This window comes from Rhipicephalus microplus, chromosome 3 (assembly GCF_043290135.1).
Source record: "Rhipicephalus microplus isolate Deutch F79 chromosome 3, USDA_Rmic, whole genome shotgun sequence".
NCBI lineage: Eukaryota > Metazoa > Arthropoda > Arachnida > Ixodida > Ixodidae > Rhipicephalus > Rhipicephalus microplus.
This window is the reverse complement of record NC_134702.1, coordinates 166876396-166899691: the sequence shown is the minus strand read 5'-3', so window position 1 is coordinate 166899691 and position 23296 is coordinate 166876396. Positions and strand designations below refer to the sequence as shown.

Below are 23296 nucleotides of genomic sequence, written 5' to 3'. Positions count from 1 at the left end.
TTACTACAAGGTAAATTATTAGTACTGAATGGCTCCTCATACAATACGGGCGCCTCGGCCGGCCACGCCTGTCAAAGAAATTGACATTTCGCACGCGCGGCGGGTGCACTAGGAGAATAAGAATGAATTTGAGCTCAACACCCTCGAGGAAGGATGTTTATTTGTTAGCTCAGATAGTTAATGGTGTCCCGGTAAAGAACACGCAGCTCCAATTATTACGCTTGGATTCCACCAGCTCTTCACCCTTCCTGGTGGTCCTGACGCCCAAGAAGACACCACACCTGGTGGTGTCGCGGTGGGTGCGTTCCATCATATCAAACTGCCATCATTTTGGCCAAAAAACCAGAGCACACTGTTCCTGAAAGTTCAGGCACACTTTCATGTACGGCGAATCAGCAGTCAACAAACCAAGTACTGGAATCAGGTGCCCTCCTTAGCTCCGGACGTAGCCAACGACTCAGGTGATATTTAGCGTCGCCGCACCCGAGCCATTCCCATGGCACGTTCAAGGTAGCTATGAGTTCCCACAACCCACAATTCTGGGACCGAGCACAGCAGACACCAACAGCTCATCACAGCTACAGAGCTCAGTGACTTTCACCCATCTCAGCTCCTGCGACGCATACGCCAGCTGCTTGGTGGCGCCTCCACCCCACAAATGGAGTAGCTGTTGCGTGAGTAGTCTCTTCAGCGCTTACCGCACAGCATGGTCTCGGTCCTGGTGGCTGCAAGAGATGATTCAATATACGCGCTCACTGAAAAGGCTGATCGAGTGACCAACCACTCAGGGGGCATAGCGTGAACACCGTTAACATATCGCCATCGGCCACTGCTGCAGGCCTCACCCTTACGAGCATAGAGAACCATTGGTCGCCTTTGTAAAGCGTCTGGATGCTTTTATACCTTCGCATCACCAACCGTCATCAACGTTCTAGTTACATAGTCGGTCCTCGACGCCACCACACTCTCCAGGACGTCGGCCAACCAGTACACTACGTGCCGGGTCTTCCTTGACCAGGTGCTGGTATGAACATCTATTCGGTGCTTCCACTCGTGCTCGCAAGTGCACTCACCCGTGCGCCTGGTCGAGAAATGCGACGACCGGGCACTGAAGGTGGCAAGTGGTGCTGGTCGAAAGTTATGTTGCTTTCTAAATGTTTCTGATATCAAAGGCGCTTGCTCTATAGTATACGGAGGAGCCCGGGTTAGCGCCATACAAGTCTCATGTGCAGACCACCATCACTACGAACACACCTGCCTACTCCAAGTGATTAACAATTTCGCCATCTGCATACGCGGCCAACGGCCTCTTACACTTGACGTTGGACTGCGTCGTGCGTTTCCCTGAATTTTCATCCTCGCTAACGTCTCGCAAGCTGTTCTTGGGGTTCACTTAAATTTTTTCCAACCATGCTATCGACATGCATGCTCATCGCCTCATCAATTTCAACGCCCACCTGTCCAACAACGACATACGTTGTACTTTCCCGTCAACAGGACTTCGAGCTCTCATACCCACTTCGTCGATTGCGAAACTACTTGCCGACTTTCTAGCATTACCGAAGCCTTACGCTCGAGAGTTGGTGAATCATTCATCACTCACCATATTGTCATCATTGCATCTGTCATTTTCACACGGTCTCATCAATTGTCTGGAGAACGCCTAGCCATCGCCTGCCATCAGCTTGAGCACACGCTCGCACTTGGCATTGAGCGGCCTTCCTTAAGCAACTGGGGCATCGCCATCCACGTAGTGCTGAAGAAAAATCCTGGTGACTGAATCCCGTGGGGGGATTATCGCTTCACATTTGACTAAATGTATGATCTTCTCTAAGATTGACTTATTCAAGGCTCACTATGACGTTCCTGTAGAACCCAGCAACGTTTCGAGGCTTTCCATCACCACACCATTAGGTCTGTTTGAATACGTAACGATGTCTGTTGGATGGCCCAACGCTGCACAGACTTTTAATACCACGTTTAACGGGGTGATGCGAGATGTCGATTTCGTATTTACTTACCTTGATGGCCACCTTGTCGCAAGCTTTTCCGGCCCTAAGCATGAAGCCCAATTGCGCACCCTGTCCCCCACTTGGACCATTATGGCGTCGTAATCAATTCCTATAAGTGCATCGTCGTCGTCGCTACCATCGAGTTCTTAGGCTACCTTGTCACTCCTCACGGTGTCCAACCACTCGTCAGCAAACCGACGAGTTTCCTGAAGACTTTCCACGCCCTGAACTGAAAACTGAAGACTTTCCACGCTCAATTTCACTGACAAAACTTGGAGAGTTTCTCGGCCTACTATACTTTCATCGCTGCCTTTTTCCAGAGCGTGACACCTTCCTAATGCCCAAGATTGATCTATTGACTAAAAGAGAGCCCAGCTGTGCCACTAGACTGGACCAAGGACGCTGCACCTGCTTTCATCACTGCCAAGACGGCTCTGGAAGACACCACCACGCACATACATCCTGTTACTGATGCCCCAATTCGTCTCATCACTTGTGCACCGGGCGTGGAAGTTGGCGCCGTTCTTGAGCAGCACGTATCCTGTTGGCAGCCCTTTGTTTTTTTCTCGCGAAAATTGAAGCCACCGGAAGCGAAGAACGACCGCGAGCTCATCATGAGTGTGCCATGTAGTCATGCTCTTGCATGACAGGCATGCCATGATGCGCTTGCGGTCGATTGCACCAGTCATATACCTTCATTTTTCATTGACGTCACGTAATACCAAATTGTCTGTATGTGAAGCTTAGCCAAACAACCGTGAGCGTATCATGAGCGTGGCATTAAGTCATGTTCTTACATGACACGTATCTCGTGATTATTATGTTTCGACCAGTCCTATATTTTCATCATCCATACACGTCCCGTAATACCAAATATGATGTACGTGAAGCAAGCGAAATGACCGCGAGGTCATCATGAGCATGGCAAGTAGTCACGTATTACACGTCCCGCATGTTATGCTTTTCACGTGAGGACCAGTCAGTTCTGTTCGCCATGCAGTCATGACATACCCCGCGGTCATACAATGCTAGTTTTGCGATATGTCATGTGAACTAAACCACTGCAGGATCAGCAAGAGCCTGAAATATAAATCGTGACATTTATGATTCACATATCGTGATTTTCATGTTACGACTTGTCACTTATGCTCGTTGTACAGAGATGTTAGATCATACCAATTTTGCCATAGATAGCCACTAAAGGTAGATAGATATATAGATGGACACACCGACAGAATGACAGACAGACAGACAAACAGATAGATAGATAGATAGATAGATAGATAGATAGATAGATAGATAGATAGATAGATAGATAGATAGATAGATAGATAGATAGATAGATAGATAGATAGATAGATAGATAGATAGATAGATAGATAGATAGATAGATAGATTTGAACCCGCCGAAGTTTGCTAAGAAACGTTTCGCATTTATTACAGTGCATTTGCCCGCGAACTCCTCATGATGTACCTCGCCATCAAGCATTTTCGCCATTTACTGGAGGGCCGGGACTTTGCGTCGTTAGAGACCACAAGCCCCTGACGCTTACCTTTCATCGCAATCGCAGCAATTACACTGCAGGGGAGATACGTTTACTATGCTTTATCTCCGAGTTCACCGTGGGTCTCAGACACGTCCATGAGCCGGAAAATGCTGCTGATTGAACACTCGCCCACATAGATGCCTGGCCGATCCAGCCACCATTGTACATGAAACAACTTGAAGCAGCCCCGAGCAACAATCTTGAGCTGCATCGTGTTCGCTCTTAGTAAATGTCACTATCATCAAGGAGTTTCACGTTTCACTTACTACCTATTTATTATCGCGTGAAACATATTACCTGCTACGTCGTGCCTTCAGCTTTTCGTCATGCAATTTTCTATCAACGGCACGACATCAACCACTCTAGTGTTGATGCGACACAGAAGCTTGTCACATCTGGTTTCCTGTGGCCAAGTATTAATGTTGACGTCCGACGCTGGGTGCGTACCTGCCGTCAGTGCCTGTGTGGTAAAGTTCACCGTCAGACTTTCACAACATTCCCCTTTCGGCGTCCGGACGAAAGGTTTCCCCGCGTACAACTGGGCATTGTTGGTTCTCTTCTGCCATCACGAGTAGCCTGTTACCTGGTACGTGTGTGGATGACTTCACCCGATGGCCGGGAGCATTGCCGATTTCCAACATTGGAGCACCTACGGCTAATATGGGTTTCACCAACGGTTGGGTGTCACGCTTCGCATGCCTTTCCGTCATCACCACTGATCACGGTCTTCAATTTCGATCCGTCCTTTTTACCGCACATGCAAATATTCTGGACACTTGACACATTCGCACGACTGCCTACCATCCTATCGCTAATAGCATGGTGGACCGGCTTCATCAACAACTGAAAGCTGCCCTCACTGCTCACCAGCCAAAGGAACGTTGGCTCGACCATCTTTACTTCGTACTTCGTGGCATCTGATTAGCATTTAAGGCGGATCTCGTCTGTTCGTGAGCCGAGCGAGTCTACTTCGTTTTCCTGCGTCTTGCTAGAAAATTCTTCGAGCCGTTGTCGCCACCTTCAACTCATGATGCCTCCACTTAATTCGAGAGCCACACACTACGTTTCGGACCCTTGCTTTCGCAATTCCGGCCAATCGACAGCCCAAGTCTGTCTTCGTCAGCTAGGATCTATATGACTGCTGTCATGTTTTCGTTCGGCATGATCAAATACCATCACCGCTCACATTGGCCTATCATGCCCAAATTCGAGTACTCCACCGTACACCTAAGACGTTCACACTTGACATCAACGGTAGCGAAGGCGCCGTGGCTACCGGTCGACTGAAACCCGCATATGTCACCGCTCTCACGTCCGCGGGGGACTTGCATCTCTTGTCAAGATGCCCACATCCAAGCATGTTCACTGGGCGACTGCTATGGCTCAGGCTCTCCAGCAAGGAGCCCTGCAGCGCCTCGCCACGCGGCGCTCGTCAAGGAAGAAGAATTTCGCAATATGGTCGTACGTCGTGTGCAATTCAAGAATAAAAATCAGTTCGAAACTCAACGCTGTCGGCACTGAATCTTTCTCGCGTTAGCTCCGACAAACTCAATGCCCTCAAGTGTTGTTCGTTATTACTTCGCTCACGCAAATAAGTTTTTGTGGTAACGTAGTAGCTCGCCATCAATAATATTGTAGGATATACATACATTTTGCCATCTCGGAGGCACTCGTTTGCCGATAATGCAACAACTTAAAAGTTGCAGCTTTTTTCGACACGAATATTTGCACGGCACATTATTAGTATTTATTGGCTCCCATTCGGCTGTCTCAATTGAGTCTCCCTGAATTTTACCCGGAAGCCACTGCCAGCCCCTTCACAACGTAGCATCTGCTTAACGCCACCCGTAGTCTCTGCAGTGTGCGCGCTAGCATTAACTTTGAATGAATGACGGTACTCAAATTAGGACTTGCACTTTCATAATATCGGTTAATAACTATTGTTGCAGTAACTAGATGAATCACAATTAGATGGAGCCTTAGGCCCTACAGGGGCCTAAGGCTCCATATAATTCTAGTGGGTGCTCCATCTAATTCTAGTGCCTCCATCTAATTCTACAGGGGCCTAAGGCTCCATCTAATTCTAGTGGGTGCCTCACTCTCGAACGGTCGAGAGTGAGGCACCCAGCCTCACTCTCGACCGTTCGCTGGCTGGGTGCCTCTCATGAACATTCGAAATAGTGTGCTCAAGACGCCACTGTAAAACCATAGAGTTAATAGACTGGCTCTAGAGGAAAAGTCGCGCCGAAAAAGCTATAACCACAAAAGCGCTGACATCTTGGAACATTGTCATTGTTGCCATCACGATGCTTTAAGGAGCGCTCAATTTAGACATTTAAAACACTCAAACTTTCGCAGTACAAATCGTAGACGAGCGTGTTCGTCTCTTAAAAACAAACCTAAATTGTATGAAGCCTCCATTATTTACTATTAGGAAAGACACAAAGGCCATTTATACAATTTACTGAGCGCAAAAAGGAGTTTTTGCAGGTTTGTTCAATATATGGCGCCACCTTCCTTGTAACGTTGAGAGCGTGGCGAGGGGCGTGCGACCGTTTGCACCGACTGGTTTGCGCGCCGGGTTAGTCGTATACAGTGCCTCGGCCATTTGCTGGCTTGGCCCTCTAAAAGCGATGGCAGAAGTCAGTGAATGCGAATGTCTTAACAGCAGCAGTGTTCTCTCTCGGTGCGAGAAATGCGTTTTCTCACGATTCCGCTCGGAATTCCGTGGAGGCATTGTTTTTTTTTTTTTTCGGATGAGTGACCCACTTTCAGAACGATCTCAAGAACAATGATGTTATTCTATCACTATAGAGGGCGGCTATGATACGCGTTGGAAGCCAGCGGCGGCTAAGATGACTGTAGAGACAACGATGCCCAAACGAGCGAAGCACCAGGCTCATGAGCTTACGACGCAGTCGGGCTGGGTTGCATGATATCATTTGCAGAGAGAAGAACACGTGGTTATTGGCCGACAATAGAACTTAATTCTAAAGTATTTGCCTTGTCCTATGCTAAAATATGTCGCTCATTTTCGTAGCATCTCGGCTACCGACTGGCTGAATTTTCGTCCATGCCTAATAAAGTTTGGTGGGGCAAGTTTAATCTCCTATTTATAGTAACTTGTTATACAGTGGGAAGGCGTTCAATAGACATCAGTGGTTGACCGCTATACTACACAGCAGGAAAGTAGGTTGTACCAACAATTCCTTTGTACTGCACAGAGAAAGTTTTTTTTTTCATCGAAGAAACACGAAATACCGTAAGGAGCAAGAAATAAAATTATTTGCCAACACGTGAACACGGTCGTCAACATGAAGTCACAGCCCAGCTTTCAAAAAATGCTGCATCCATGCTGCAAATTGTGGTTATTTGCATTTCTTTGCTTTTAATGTCTCCTATCTCGCCTCGTGTACACGGAATTTGAGGACTTTTGCCATTATACCATGCTTCACGATACCCAATCTGTTAGTCATTTCTCTCCTCATCTCTGGGTGGAACTTATCGATTTCGGTGTATTTCATAATTGGGTACAAGCCCGTAGCTGACGCGTAGTATTTATCCTCGATAATAATAACAATCAGCGGTGGCCTGGGCGTTGTAAACGTGGTCGATTATTTTCTAGCAAAAAAAAATTCACTAGCACATGCTGAAGCTCTCGGTTACCGATTCAGCGCTTGTTTAAGCACCAGAGTGCAGCATATAAGAGGGCACGTGCTCGTTCTAATGAAAATATGGTGATATAAAAACCTTGCTAAAAGCAGCTGGCTAAAGTGAACACTGATACAGGCGCTGACATAGGCGTGCGGCCAATTTGGAGGCCGGCATAATATAGGGTGAAGGCCTCCACCTCTAAACTTCTGGAGTGCAATTCTGACCACGCTTGATTCTGAGAGTCAGCTGCAGGAATTCTGTTGTTTAGCGGTGACTTACTTGCGTTACTATTACTGACAAATCAATAAAACATAGAAATAGCGCACTAAGTACGCTGAAAACAATTTTACAATTTCGGAAGCTTCCTGAAAAGCAATGATCTATTTAAGAGAGAACTGATCACGCACCAGCTGTTCACATCTACGCAGTATCCGTTAAACGCCAACCTCATTCCTCTACGCAGGTGGAAGCAACGCAACTGACAGCAAAGGCAAGTGATTTCTGCCGTAATTTTAGACGCTGTATAGCTGTAACTCTTTAGTAGCACTTCAGTAAACCTTCAGAATAGCTCATGACTAGCTGCATGCGAAGATTACAACTCCGATACTCCAACGTTCAGTTGCCCATCGTAATCGTCTTGAAAACGATCGTTGCTTGCTTCAAACGTTGGCATAGTACCAACGTCCACGTTTCTAATGAAGTTCTGAAGTGAGTGGTTAACATTGATTGATTGATTGGTGGGGTTTAATGGCCCAAAACCACGATATGATTATGAGGGATGCCGTAGTGGAGGGCTCCGGAAATTTGGACCACCTGGGGTTCTTTTACGTGCACCCAAATCTGAGCACACGGGCCTACAACATTTTCGCCTCCATTGGAAGTACAGCCACTGCTGCCGGGATTCAATCCCGCGACTTGCGGGTCCGCAGCCGAGTACCTTAGCCACTAAAACACCACGGTGGGGCAAGAGTGGTTAACATTGAAAGATTGTTAAGGAATGCAAGCTAATAAAACAGTCGCCTAAAAGTATAGCATGAGATCTCCGAAAAAAATCGCCAACTCAGTTTAGTCGCCGCAATAACCATTATACTCTCATTACCAATAGGGCACGATCGATCCCGTGATTTCTTAATGTGGTTCTGCAAAATCTACATGAATTTAGGTTCTCAACTATTATAAGTTGAGCTATGGTGCAATTTTTTTCGGTTAACAAAGAACACACCGAATACAAACCTTCCCCGGCTGTTACGTCCAACCATTTTCTTCGCGCTGAAGTTACTATTGTCTGTTGATGAATACCAGGGACGCAATCAACAGACGGAAATGGATCGCCGAGGTTGTTAACGCAATGGTCTCCTCGCTATTTTGCTTATTTCGCGCAGCTGTGTGCCAAGCGTCGTTAATGCGTGCCTTGCATGGTACATTATGAATTAACTATATCACAGTGTGCAATTGATTATATGTATAATCTGTGTCTTTTTTTACACCTCACAAGATTCATAAGTGCATGTTTGACTTGCATGTGTACGCGCAGTATGGAATATTATATTCGAATGAAACTATCATGACGTCTTCCAGCCGTTATGACAATATCACTTGTGTGCCGCATGATGTCATACAAATTACATGCATGTAATCGCACTCTTTTGACGTCCTGTAAGTAATGTGTTTAGTTCACGTGCGCCATAAGATTCACACTTGTGTATGTAGGTGTAAATAATTAAAGAACTACCTCCGAAATGTGGTGGCACCTCCTAATTTGATGTATCACGTACAGTGCTCACGGAAAGAAATGGTAAAGTTTTATGGCTAAATAACGCAGATGCTTTCTTTTCTGCCATCTTTTGTTTGGGTTATATCAGCGTGGTTCAGACTCTAATGTCTTTATTAGAGTCAGCTTCATTTCTAAGGACCAGATTTGCAACGACAAGACTTGGTCATCTCTAGACATCGTGCATAACAGGCATTACACACAAAAAAATTATATCGCATGGTTATCCGCGAGTACTTCGCCTTTGTGGAGAAAAACATTGAGAACGTTTCAATGAACAGCTCCATTTGTTTTTATGTGAACTCTCTATAGGATAAAATGCTCCATGAGATAACATTAATGCAGTGCAGGTGGCGTATATGTATCGAATTCAAATACGAACAATCACGTTAATAAATTCGCGCCGCTATTGCTGTACTCCTTGACGTATGTCTCTTAACCTTGAAGCTCATACGATATAGTGATCTGCGTGTGGATGTGTTTTCTTCTCTGCCGTGTACTTTATGGTTTTTTTTTGTTGCTGTTGCGGTAAGACTCAAATCAAAGAGTGATTTTTAACATGCCAATTAGCGTAGTTTCACCGTAGGGTTTCGCTTTCCCCTGAAGCGACGTATCAATATCACTTATATTGTTTATTACTTCAGCCCGTCTCAAGCACTAAGTTTCACAAGTTACAAAACTGCGAAATATCTGCCTTTTATTGATGATTGATATGTGGTGTTTAACGTCCAAAAACCACCATATGATGATGACAGATGACGAGGGCGAGGGCTCTGAAAATTTCGACCACCTTGGGTTTTTTATCCTGAAGCTAAATCCGAGCACACGATCCTACAGCATTTTCACTTCCATCGAAAATGCAGCCGCTGCTGCTGGGATTAGTTGCCGTCACCTGCGGGTCAGCAGTCGAGTATCTTGGCCACTATACCACCGTGGCGGGGCACATGTCTGCCTTTTTTACGGGCGTCTGGATTTTCAAACTGCTTGCTTTTTTTGAATGGTTCGAAATTTTACCAGAGGCGCTGAAGGTTACCAATGTAATCAATTGGTTTGTGCCTAGCCTAATTTCTGCTTTTTTCACGGATGAAATAAGATGAAACGCTGCTCAAATATCATCAATGTCACGCGTCCTTAACATTGAATATTGGGATGTCTTGATTAAACTTTATTTTTTCTCTCCTGGAACGTAGGTGGGTTGTTCCTGAACGTAAGGTAGTTAAAGGCAACCCTGATCCTGACAGAAATATTTAAAAGCATGCTTGCCACAGTGCATTCCGCTGGTCACATGGGGCACGTATGGCGTTTGTTTCACATGCTAATAATTTTTGTGGAATACGCGTAATTATTGCGTAGCGAAAGAAGCCGGACTGTACCTTATTTCTACAGGTTCTGAGACTACGGGATATCCAGATGACAATGCAACTGTACCGCATTCGTCTGCTGGCCCTGACAGCCCGCCGGACACTCTTAGTACAGGAAATCACTCCGGGGTTGATACTGTACCGCAAAGCTCTACGGCCCGAGACGAGCTCTCAACTTCGAGTGCAAGTGGTGACAATGTGACCGATAGCGCAAATAACACTGACAAAAATGAGTCATCCCAAGAGGAGAAGTTCACTGGCTCAGAAGAAACGAGCGTGAAAACAGAACTGAGTCACGTCACAGAATCGAATGGCGGCGAAGGCTCATCCGATGCTTCCACGCACAAGTTGATCAGCACTGAGGGAGGCACGGTGAGTGAAGGCGACAAATCGACGCAGTCTATAGAAGATACGAGTGTTGCCGGCGGTGATACTGCATCGGAGTCTGCTACGTCGACCGGAACTTCCGAGAAATTAAGTACGGCTCCCGAGAAATCTGAGAAAGGCGAAACTTCGCCACCGGACGTAAGCGAAGGAACCACGAAAAGTGCAGGTGAGGAGAGAGCAAACACCGAGGACACCTCTACTGGCAAAGACACATTGAGTGCGGAAGGAGCGGTGACTGCAAGCGACAAGGCTTCAGGCGAACCAGCTGGCGCAGCTGAACTGTCGACGGTGGCGCCTGCAGGCTCCTCTAGGGGCGAGGAAAGTGGGCCCAGGGTGCGCCGTAGCATCAACGCGGCTGCTTTCCCTGTCATAGAGCCACCAGTAATTTCTCTGAGCAGGGCACTGGTCAAGGAGGCGTCCGCAGCCTTGAATGCCACCCGAGTGCTCGCACAAGCTCATCGCGGAGGTAGGTGTGGCTTGATATGTAAACATTTGATGGCAGCATTCTTTTGGCAGAATAAAAAAATAAAAGGTATGAATGTAGTGCGACACGTTCGAGGAATAATTTAGAGTCTTACCTGAGAGATTCGTTCGAGTTTCTCAAGAAGATATTTGTGTGCGGAGCATCAACACCAACTCGAAAAATAAACTTTGCGATGTGAAGCCCTATGAATAGCCGGAAAAAGGGAGAAGGAGGTGTGATAACTCCTGCGAAAATTTTCAACCTGGCACGAGTATACATACGTGCACACATACCCCCCTCCCTCTTGAAATAAAGCTTTGGGTACGTCTAAAAACACACTATCATGCTTTAAGGACTTTTAAAAACTCTTACTTGCTGCTCTAAGGGGTGAATAATTGGATGACAACAATCTGAGTTGCAGGTGCGCCAAACGGGCATTTAGGTGTGAATTCTAGCTAGGGTAAAGTTTGAAAAGTGCATTATATTAGTTCGGAAGGTCACGGCCTAATGAATTTATTCAATTTCTGTGACTGATTTCACAAAAAGTTAACGTAGTGTTTACTTGTGAGTGTTGAAAAGCGGATAATGCGGGTTGTTCGTTTGCCACAAACCGGGACCTTATTGAGCGCACGGTGCGACGCTTTTCTCGGTCTGCATGCGGCGCCCATCGCGTCCAGACATTGGTTTTGTCACCATGAAGTCCAATACGTGCGCTTATGCTGCATAGCTCTTATCTACGGCCTCATCACACTGTGCAGTGGTTTTCTTCATAACCAGGCTTACTTTATTGCGAATGTGTCTCCCACACAAATTATTGAGCCAGAGTTCCTCGCACAAACTGACCTGCCACATCATTTGTCTGCTCACCAGTCCGACCACTCAAGCCTAAACATTACTACGTCACCAGTCGGCTGAGCCGCCACACGTGCATAACTGTTGCGCTGTCACGATAGCAGTCTTCAATGTGATGGGCACCCTTACTGGAGATTGTGTGGCGTGGCTGTCTAAGTTAACGGACACCCTGTCCGATAGTGAGTGTCGCACAATTTTGTCGCACAAATATCAACTTGCTTTGCCGGTGCAAGCGACATTTATGCGTGTAGTGCATTCTCTGAACTTAAATTTTATTCTATGTGGCTTAGCTGACAATAAATTGTTTTATTATTTTCCAGGTATACCTTTCCCGGACGACACTAGGGCAAAGTACGCTCCAATCTTGATACCATCTGGGGATGCACCACCTTCCGTGGAACTCCATGCCCACACTGGCAAAGAAGGCACATTCGAAAAAAATATCACGCGTCTGCATCAGGTCTAGATGAATAAACTGCACGCGACATAGCATCAAAGTTTTTTCATAAGTAGTAGGTTGCGGAATTCCGGAAGCAAGCGTGAACCGCTTGGCCGCAGATAGTGGCGCGGACAGACCACAAAAAATCATAGCATATCCATGGAGTGAATGATGATGAGTGGGGCGAAGCGTCCATCCGTCCGTGTGTCCGTCCGTCCGTGCATGCATCCATGCGTCTAGTTTTGTTCGAGAATGCAGACAGTGCGCGGGTAACTTTGACGAGATGCGAGCCAAGGAAGCAGAGCGCAAGCGTCTTCAACGCACCCACCGCTCTGCTTCGTCCATGCCCCACCAACGATCCGCCACGTATGGCGACTATCCAGAGGAGTGAGGAAGGCACTTGTTCTCCGCGCGCTCATGCAAAGTGCGCACAGCAGCCAATCGGAGAGTAGCGGCACTACTGAGTGTGGCGGCAGAGTAACGCCATCTAGGAAGTAAGACGAGAAATGGTCACTCATTTGTTTTGCCTTCTTTTCTAGCTCTTCTCTTCTTCTCTCGGTTACGCGTGACTAGTGACAAGGTTGGGCTAAAGGGAGCTTAGCCCATAAAATAGCAGGTGCCTTTTTTTGGTGACACTAATTTGAAGTGGCCTATCAAACGCTGCTGATTTCTCAGCGTCATTTTCTTGTAGGACTTGGCAAATGGACACCTGACTTGTCGATACAGGCGCCGTGGCAGTAGCCGTGTCGTAAAGTGTTCGTTTCGATACAGGCATATACTCCTGACTGAAGTGCTCGTGCGTTCGTGTGTCTGCTTGTGAATTCGCCCTCTAGTAACTGCGTAACAGGGGGCATAGGAGCGCTCGAAGTGCAGGCGATGAGCCCCCGTCCTTGTCACCTAAGAGGAGGTGTGCTAAATGTGCCCCATTGATGATCGTGAAGGTACGTACTGCGGCAAAGTTTGGTCTCCCTGCCCCCTCCCCTAAAGGAGAACTGCACACACGTTTCTAGCTGAGTGGAGGGGGCGCTGTCTCAACCATCCCCCCTCCCCCTCATGCCCCCGATGTCTGCAAACATGCAAGCGTATATAATATAGAGTGTGCTCTTTTCAAGACAATACATATCCTGTTCAAACATTCTGTGTATGACAGTCACGCTCCAGTCAAGTGCGCACACCTACTATATCAAGGTGAAAATGTTTTGCCGCAACTAAAATTACAGTTTTTAAACTAATTAGGCAAATCCTCTTCATTTTTTTAATTACTGACGTGAGAAAAGTTGTTCACCTAAGAAAGTTGTGTCGAGGGCCAAGGGCTAGTATACTCAATTTTTTTAGAACTCTTGTAGGTTGCACATAATATGCAACCCGTAACAACTGCTTTAAATATTCATTCTTTCCACGAACTATAAACAACTGGAACAAACTCACCAACACCGAAGTTTTACAGCCATTCTTAACATTGTTTTCTTCTAGCCTCAATAACAATGTTTAATATAGCATGCCAATTAAGCTCTGTCCCCATAAACGTTCCAATTTTTGCATATTTGGGTTGCTGTGTGCGTACTTTCGTTTATGTGTGTTTTTATCTTCCTGATTTGAAAATTTGTTCGTCTTCATATTGAGTATTGATGTAATTCATGTAACCCACTCTGCCAAAATCCCTAGTAGGGATTGCAGTATTCATAAATAAATAAAATATTAATAAAATAATTCGATATACTCACCGAATATTAAGGGTGAAATTGACACTGATTGCGTACTTCGAGCAGAAAATGACTTTGTTACTTTCGACCGAAGTTACCTGTAAAAAAACAAGTGACGAAATGTAAATGACAGCCCTTTGATTGGTTTTACGATCGATATGTGTCGTTCAACGTTGCAAAACTACCATAGAAACATGAGAAACGCTGTAGTAGAGGGCTCCGGAAATTTCGACCACCTGGGGTTTTAACATCAACCCAAGTCTGAGCATACGGGCCTACAACAATTTTGCTCCCATCGAAAATGCAACCGCCGTAGCCGGACTTGGATCCGGCGACCTGCGGGTCAGCAGCCGAGTACCTTAGCCACTATAGACCACCGCGGCGGGTCATAAATGGGTGCCTCTTCGTGGCCGCATTTTTCACGAAAGACAAGTGATCTCGCTCGAATTGCGTGAATCGACATGAATTTTTCAACGAGTGGGTGGTTTAAAGTGTCCTATACCCATTAAGAAGACGTCCATCCATATTTCTTTATCCTCGTCAGCAACAGCATAGGCACATTCTGCATATGCGTGTGTGCTTATTGCATTGCAAAGACGTACTGGGTATTTCGGTGCTTCACGTGTAGAACAAAATATTGCTGCTAAAGAATGAGCCGATCTTTAAGGTTATCACATAGTTTAGGTTCATCATCAGTGACCTGACTCTGTATAGAACCGTTGTGCGAGTTGTTTCATAGGGTAGCTGTGATAAGATGACTCCAACAGTCATTTGTGGCACCGCAGTTGTCTGCTATTTCCGCCACCAGTTTTAGTTACCGCTTTCACACGAAAAGTAGAAAAAAAAACGAATACAATAGAATTTCAACACGTGCCCTCTGCGTTACAACTAAATATTCTGCCACAGAGCCACGCTGATGCTCGAAAGTAGCCCCCACCTCCACAAAAGAAAGGAAAATATATAACGAAACTGTGCGAAAACGAGAGACCAGACAAAGAAGTACACATACACAGCGCTGACTGACAACGAAAACTTTGTTCTTCAAACCAAGCATATATACCTATGCAGTGGAACTAAAAAAGAAAACCACGCCCCGGTTGCCCTCTCAAAAAATCAAGTTGTCTTCTTATCTGGTCACGAGCTATGAGAATAATTTTGTTTTTTTTTTCATCGACTGTCCCTTTTGTTTCTTCTTTTTTTGTTCTACTGCATATGTATATATGCGTGGTTTGAAAAATAAAGTTTCTGTTGCAAGTCAGCACTCTGTATGTGTACTTTGTCTGGTCTCGTTTTTCGCGCTGTTCCTTTTTCACTGTGTCGTACCAGCATGCCCAAGAAACACCTTTAGTTGAAATATATATATATATATATATATACGTGCTTAATGATCGGGCAGGGCTGCAAAATGCAGGTTAATAACCCTATTTGTAGAATATTTTTTAGGGGTGAAGCTCCTTACGGTTAAGCATATATTTTGGTCGATATCGATGACAATGGCGATACGGCTATACTTTTGAATCGTTTCGCCTGCACTTCATGCGCGGCGTAGCCTGATGATGATGACGCTGATGACCATGAAGGACAATATCATTACAGGCCACACATTCTCCGTCTGCCATCAGGACATAACACATGCGAGATACCTACTATACACGATGACGATGATGATGGTTAACTACGACTAGATTGTGCAGTATATGGCGCTTGTGTATAATTCGCGATGCATTCCATATGTGCACAGATCTCGTCGTTGCCAACTTAGGCTAGATCCGACACCACAAAGCAATCATAATGAAGCCAAAATGAAATTTACAACTCAACATAACATACCATTTATCAATAAACATTGTATATATAATCACACCGATTTGCCGCTCAATTACTTACGTTAATAGTCAATCTCATGGGTGATTCACGGTAACACCGAACAATCCCACTGCTAAGCCCACTCATCATCAATCACTTCGTGGATTTGTTGCGATTTTTTAACCAGCGTGGGGTAATAAGGCGGTGATGCGATTTTATTATCAGATATTAAATTCGGATCTTTTGCTATTTCACTCGTCATCGGTCACCGAAAGACGTCAATGATTTACACGACATCCTTGATCGTCTGAGTGTTCCTGAACGCATTCGAAAACTAAATATTTCTTTGAATAAACAGTCACGAAATATAATACTTGAAGGGTGGGGACATCAATATAGTCAATGGGCAAGACGAAAACGAAGTTTGTTTTAGCCTGTGAGCACTTTTGGTCTTCGGTATAAGAGTTTACGCAATATTGGTCAAGCTAAAATTAGATTCCTGTAAAATTAACGTTACATGAAAAATTTTATTCGCAATGTTTTTTAGCTCCTACAAAATATTAATCATAAGTGCAGATGTATGATTTATCTTTTATCTAACTCTTGGCCGATTCCCCTGAATGTGTAGGTGCCAATAATCCAAGGGGCATCGTCATCATCATCATCAGCATCATCAAATGAGTGTGCATTAACTGATCGTGGATATAGGAATGAATGACCTTCATTTAGCCCCTAGGAATGTGCTTCAGCAAGTAGCGGGCCGCTCCCACGTCGGAACAGAAATACGAAGCCTCTCTGCAGCGTCACGGGCCCGTTGAAGTGCGCATAACTGTTGTTCGAGTCCGGAGCTTGAAATAGCACCCTCCCATTTGGACGGCGTGATGACGTGACCACAGCGTAAGGCGGGGCATCACCAGAGCACGTGTTCTAAACTAGCTATATCATTGCAGAAAGAACATCAGTTGTCTGTATTTCAGCGTAAATCTTGTGCAATAGCACGAGGTTATGGCACGCCCCTACTTGAAGAGGCCTCAGTTTCAGAGCCTGAAGGCTGCTTAGTTTTCTGCGTGGTGGAGGGTATTGTCTCCGCGCCAGGTAAAAATGCTTTGTTAGTTCGTTATGCGAGATGGGAGGGTCCCGTTTTTCTAACATATGCGCAGCGCCCCCCGATAGCTGCGTGGTTTTTCTAGTCCTCGCCCAGCTATGTGGGCTGACTCCGTCAATGCATCCCTCGTGAGCTTGGAACGAAATGAGTGCGTGGGGCTTGATCTCCCTGTCTCGGAAAATCCGCAAAGCCGTTTCCGATATTGTGCCTTAGCAAAGTCTCTTACCACCAATCCCTAGTCACAGTAAATTGTGGGCCTCCTGTTGTCACCACGTTCTCTGCTATTTCAGCTATCGTCGTCCGGACCATTGTGGACTTTGCGACGCTGTCTTCGTGGTTGATGATCACTGCCGCGTACGCCTTCCCCTCGGGATACCGTGCCGCATCGGCGAAGCACGAAGCAACACTCCATGGCGTGTTCCTGAGCCTTTTGTTCTAGCCTTTGCCCTGGCCCGCCTTCTACCCTTTTTATGCTCGTGTTGGGGGGGGGGGGGCAGTAGCGGAATGGGGACAACTTTGACTTGTTCTCGCTGTTGATTAGGAATGCTGGAAGGAGTGGTCGTGGAACGTTTTTTTAATAGCATTAGTTGGTGTGGATGAAAGAGCGTCTCCTTTGCGATGCGGGTGTCACCTGCACTTCAACAAACCCAAGGTTTTATTATTATTATTTCTGTTTCTGTGAGCCTTACATTCATCACATTGTTGTCCCTGAAATTCGTTTGTTATAAAAAACCGTCTGTTCAAACTTTTAAAGATTATTCTAGAGCAAACGACGCTTGCGTGATTAAACATATGGAAGCGGCCTTAGTTGACTTCAGCAATGATGTCAATGACGCATGCGCTCTTTGGGATCGCTTTTTGGAAGTATGCCGCTACTGTATCACCAACTTTGTACCGAACAAACGTAAAAAAACTAACAAACGCACACCTTGGATGACACGGAGTATCATCCATCTAAAGCGGAAAATTAAAAAATTGAAAAAGAGGCATGCCCAGCGAGATGTGATCCAAAAGCTACAAAGAAGCCTGGCAAGTGAAATGCAGCAATCCAAAGACTATTACTTTAAAACGTTAATGCCAAACTTTATTAAAAGCGACCCAACAAAGTTCTGGAGTTATCTATCCGATAACAAAAAACCAGTAACGTCAATTTCTGTCAAAGGGCGCACGGTTACAAATCGCAGTGACGTCGCAAATCACTTCAACAGTTATTTTCAGAGCGTGTTTGCCAATTCAGCAATATGTGTACCAGAAACGTTTTTGTTTGAACCATGTGAAGCGAATTTCATTTCTTATTGTGGTTTGGTTTGAATGATTTTAAACTTGAAAGCAAAAAAAATGCTGTTGTCCTGATGACCTTCCCAATGTGTTTCTTCGGCGTTATGCTGAATGCGTCGCCAAATTTCTTGTTGAAATCTTCCAAGCGTCCCTGTTAACTGCAACACTACCACGTGACTGGAGGATCGCTAGAGTCATCCCTATCTTTAAAAAAGGGGATCCATTAATTCCGGATAACTACCGTCCTATATCTTTAACTTCAACGTGCTGCAAATTAATTGAACATATCATAGCCAACCGTATTCTTGAATTCCTTGATAGACACTCGATTCTAACAAGCTTCCAACATGGTTTTAGGAAAGGCTATTCGACTGTGACTCAACTGGTCACCGTCACACACGAGTTTGCAAAAGCCCTTGATAATAATGTTCAGGTAGACACAATTTTTCTTGATCTTAGCAAAGCATTTGACAAAGTTTCTCATGACAAATTAATTCAAAAATTAAAAAATATAAATCTTCCCGAAAGTTTGGTAGCGTGGGTGTCCAGGTATCTGATGAATAGAGAGCAGTATGTCTTGATTGATGGTCATGCCTCGAGCTGCCTTCCTGTCACATCCGGAGTGCCTCAAGGTAGTGTTCTGGGGCCGTTGCTTTTTCTGTTATACATCAATGATATCGTCACTGTAGTTACACCTACCACTCATGTCCGGCTGTTTGCAGATGACTGTATTTTATTCCGTGAAATCCCCAGCATGCAAGATCAAGTGGAACTTAACACAAACCTGGACAATATATACAGTTGGTGCAGGGATTGGGGCATGGTTGTCAACGCAGAAAAAACTGTTTCCCTCCGCATAACGCGCGAAAAATCTCCATTCCAATTTCAGTACACACTGGGATCATGCGCGGTGAACCAAGTCAACAGCTTCAAATACTTAGGCGTAACGTTCACTAGTAATCTTTCCTGGAACTTGCACATAGAAAACATCTGCTCCTCCGCTTTTCGAAAACTGTGTTTCTTGAGACACAAACTTCGTAATTCGCCTCCAAGTGTTAAACTTCTTTGCTACCATTCATACGTTAGACCAAAACTTGAGTATGCTGCTGTAGTATGGGACCCGTATACCAAAAATAACATCAATAAATTGGAAAAGATTCAGAGGAAAGCTGTCAGGTTCATTTTTTCAAAATTTCGTCGCACGGACTCTCCCTCTGAATTAATGATTGCCAATAACATTCCCAAGCTTCAGTTAAGAAGACAAAAATTTCGTCTGGATTTCCTCTGCTCACTTACTAAACATGAATTGGCTATCGACCCCTCCCTGTATATATCCGCCCTGACCACAAAACACACGCGGCACCATAACCCTAGATCGCTAACACCATACCAAGCGCATACCGATACTTACAAATTTTCATTTTTTCCGCGTACCGTGGCTGAATGGAATTCCATTGCTGACGCATACTTATTAGATATTGTATAGCCCCATTTTTTTGTTAGTGTTGTTAATTGTGTGTTGGATTGACAATGCAATGTCCGCCGTTTCATTTTTTGTCCCTTTTGCTATTTTTGTATTATTGTGCTATTCAAGTGCTCGTCCTGCCAGGACCACAACTGTGGTCTGCAGTATGTAATAAATAAAAATAAAAAAATAATGATAGTGCCCCATGGCACCATTTCGTCCAGATGTACTGAGGTACCGTGAAATGGTGAGCAAGTGCTCCTCCCTTTTTCAATCGGTCTGAAATAAGCGCCAATTATTGTTCCGTGACCACAACGGAGAGCCCTCGCCTCGAATTTGGTGAGATTATCGTTCACTGTAGAAGGAGAGGGGCGCTTACTCGAAGTTTTGCGGTGCTCATCCTAAGATACAATCTTATAAAAGTCACAGCCCAAATTTGTGAGACTTCGTGCAAATTATTGCTAGTTTACGTGCTCCTTTTTTCTCCGTGTCTACTTTTCCACCACCATTCCCCCAGTCATCTTTTCTTTATTTCTATTGCCGACCTTTTTACCCTTCCATTGTTGTCCCTAAAACCCACAGTGTTATTTAGGCGAGTGAACGAACAAGCACTCGGGTGGATGTCTGCACATTCAATTGAATGTGCTCCGCGGCTTCTTAGCCTTTCCCGAGCACGTGCGTTTACCATCTTAACATAATGTCGGTCTATGACTATTCCAACATTGCTGAATGCGTAAGTACTCGCTCATTCAATTTTTCCGATCTGTTACAGAAGGCTCAGACATTATTCTTCATCAAAAGCCACATCTTCGACAAAATGCATATCATGAATTACAGGTGTGTATAGGGTATCACGCTTCACCACAGAAGGACGAGCGTAGTGAATGCTTCAGTATTTGTGAAAAAATATGATTATTTATTGTTGGTTTTGCACATCGCAAGTGTGCTCAAGTTGGTTAAAAGTTAGTCATATTAACATGTGTAATATAGCGTGGTAGGAGAATATATGAACGACCTGACGTCACACAATGCAAATTGCGTAACTAGTGAGTCGATTAAAATGACCAGCTTGATAGAAGCTTCAGCTCTAATGATGAAGTATGAAAGAAAAACTATGGCTAAGCCATGATTTTGCAACTTAATCAGCCGCAGCACCAACAAAGTGTGCGTAATGCATCACAGATGTGTATAGCTGGTGCGTTGCGTCTCTTCGGAATAAATAGTAAAGGTGTAGCGGGAGCTTCTTTACTTGACAAAAATATTTACAGGGAATGCTCGCTTGAGTGAACTTCAAGAGTGCCAAAGAGACAGTTTATTTAACTTAAATTTCACAATAGTAAATGTTCATTAGGATACAGAAAACCATTGGACATTGGAAGAAGTTAATATTATTAATTGTTTGGGTTTAACATTCCAAAAATCACGATTTGATTGTTAAAGACGGCGTCGTGTAGGGCTGCGGTAATTTCGACCACTGCAGCAGACGTGAACTAAAACGTGTAAAATGCGATAATACGGTAAATAAATATAAGTTTTGTTGAGACTTGCGCCCCTAAATCACAATAATTAGAGGTAAAGCTGCCAAGGAAGTATGCGTTTCTGTGTGCTGCCTCTGTCCCAGCAAGTTGCTGGTGACACGAAGTCTGGCAACTTTCTAATATATCTGTATCTTACAGCCTCGTCTATAGATGCACGATGTCATACTGTCCCAACCATTAAAACCTGTTCGTCGAACTTTTGTTCTTAGTGTGGTTTCATTTGAACACTGGAATCAATTTCGGAATCTCATAGCTCCACACAGGTGCTGAAGCGCACGTGGCTCGCTTTCGTCTCTAGCGAGGTTGCTTGCATCATCATCATCATCATCATCATCAGCAGCAGCAGCAGCAGCAGCCTGTCTACGCCTCCTGCAGGACGAAGACCTCTTACATTTTCCGCCACTCAACTCGGTTCTGTGCTTGCTGCTGCCAGTTTATACCCGCAAACTTCTTGATCTCATCTGCCCACCTAACTTTCTGTCTCCCCCTAACCCACTTGCCTTCTCTGGGAATCCAGTCAGTTCCATTTGAAGACCAGCGGTTATCCTGCCTACGCACTACATGCCCAGCCCAGGTCAAATTCGTCTTCTTAATTTCGACTATGATATCCTTAACCCCGGTTTGTTCCCTGATTCACTCTGCTCGCTGCGTCGTCCTCATTTTAGGCTGAACGTTCTTTTTAAGTCTCCAAGTTTCTGCTCCGTAGCTAAGTACCAGCAAGATACAGCTGTTATATGCTTTCCTCTTGAGGGATAGTCGAAATCTACTTGTCATAATTTGAGAGTGCTTGCCAAATGTGCTCCATCCTATTCTTATTCTTCTAGTTACTTCAGTCTCGTGATTAGGCTTCACTGTTATTACCTGTCTTAAGTAGACATACTCTTTTACAACTTCAAGTGCACTACTACCTATCTCGAAGCGCTGTTCTCTTCCGAGGTTGTTGTACATAACGTTCGTTTTCTGCAGAATAATTTTAAGACCTTCCTTTCTATCCTCCTTGTCTAACTCCGTAACCATGAGTTGCAATTGTTCCCCTGAGTTACTCAGCAGTGCAATGTCATTGGCGAAACGCAGGTTACTAAGGAAGTCTCCATTAACTCTTATCCCTAACTCTTCTCATTCTATGCGTCGAAAAACCTCCTGTAGGCACGCGGTAAATTTCATTGGGGAGATTGTATCCCACTGCCTTACACCCTTCTTGACTGGTATTCTCTTGTTTTCTTTATGAAGCACTATGGTAGTGGTTGACCCCCTGTACATTTCTGCCAGAATGCTTATCTATGCTTTGTCATTGCCCTGATTCCACAAAGTCTGCATGACTGCTGATATTTGTACTGAATCAAACGCCTTCTCGTAGTCTACAAAAGCAATGTATAGTGGTTGGCTGTATTCTGAGCGTTTCTCTATTACCTGGTTGATAGTATGAGTGTGGTCGATTGTTGAGTAGCCAATTCGAAATCCTGCTTGTTCTTTTGGTTGATTAAATTCTAATGTTGCTTCAATTCTGTTAGCAACACTTTACTAAATAACTTTTATACGACAGAGAGCAAGCTGATCGCTCTGCAATTCTTCAAGTCCTTGTCATCTTCTTTCTTATGTATTAGGATGATGCTGGCATTTTTCCAAGATTCTGGTACTGTTCCCGTCAGGATACACCTTGTAAACAGGGTGGCTAGTTTTTCTAACACAATCTGTCCTCCATCTTTCAGCAGATCTGATGTTGCCTGATCCTCACCAGCAGCTTTGTCTCTTTGCTTGCTCTCTAATGCTTTTCTGACTTCTATCATTACTGGTGCGCTTCCATCTGGGTTACTGCTAGTTCTTATAAAAAGGTCATGGCTGTACCGGCTACTATACAGATCTGTGTAAAACTCCTCCGCTATTGTAACTATTTATTCATATAGTTTCCTTTTTT

The 23296-nt window shown here is 44.8% G+C and overlaps 1 protein-coding gene across 3 annotated transcripts in view; it reads left to right on the top strand.

The window, feature by feature from the left end:
- Positions 1–12544, top strand: part of LOC142803426 (uncharacterized) — a 107882-nt gene extending 95338 nt beyond the window's left edge. For 2 of the 3 annotated variants that reach the window (XM_075888548.1, XM_075888547.1), the window contains 2 exons: positions 10371–11198; positions 12368–12544. In XM_075888548.1, the coding sequence (XP_075744663.1) occupies positions 10371–11198; positions 12368–12513 (974 nt within the window). In that variant the 3' untranslated portion in view covers positions 12514–12544. Of the gene's footprint in view, positions 1–7676; positions 7704–10370; positions 11199–12367 lie in introns of all 3 variants that reach the window. The other variant, XM_075888546.1, reaches the window with a different exon arrangement.
- Positions 12545–23296: the final 10752 nt, after the last annotated feature.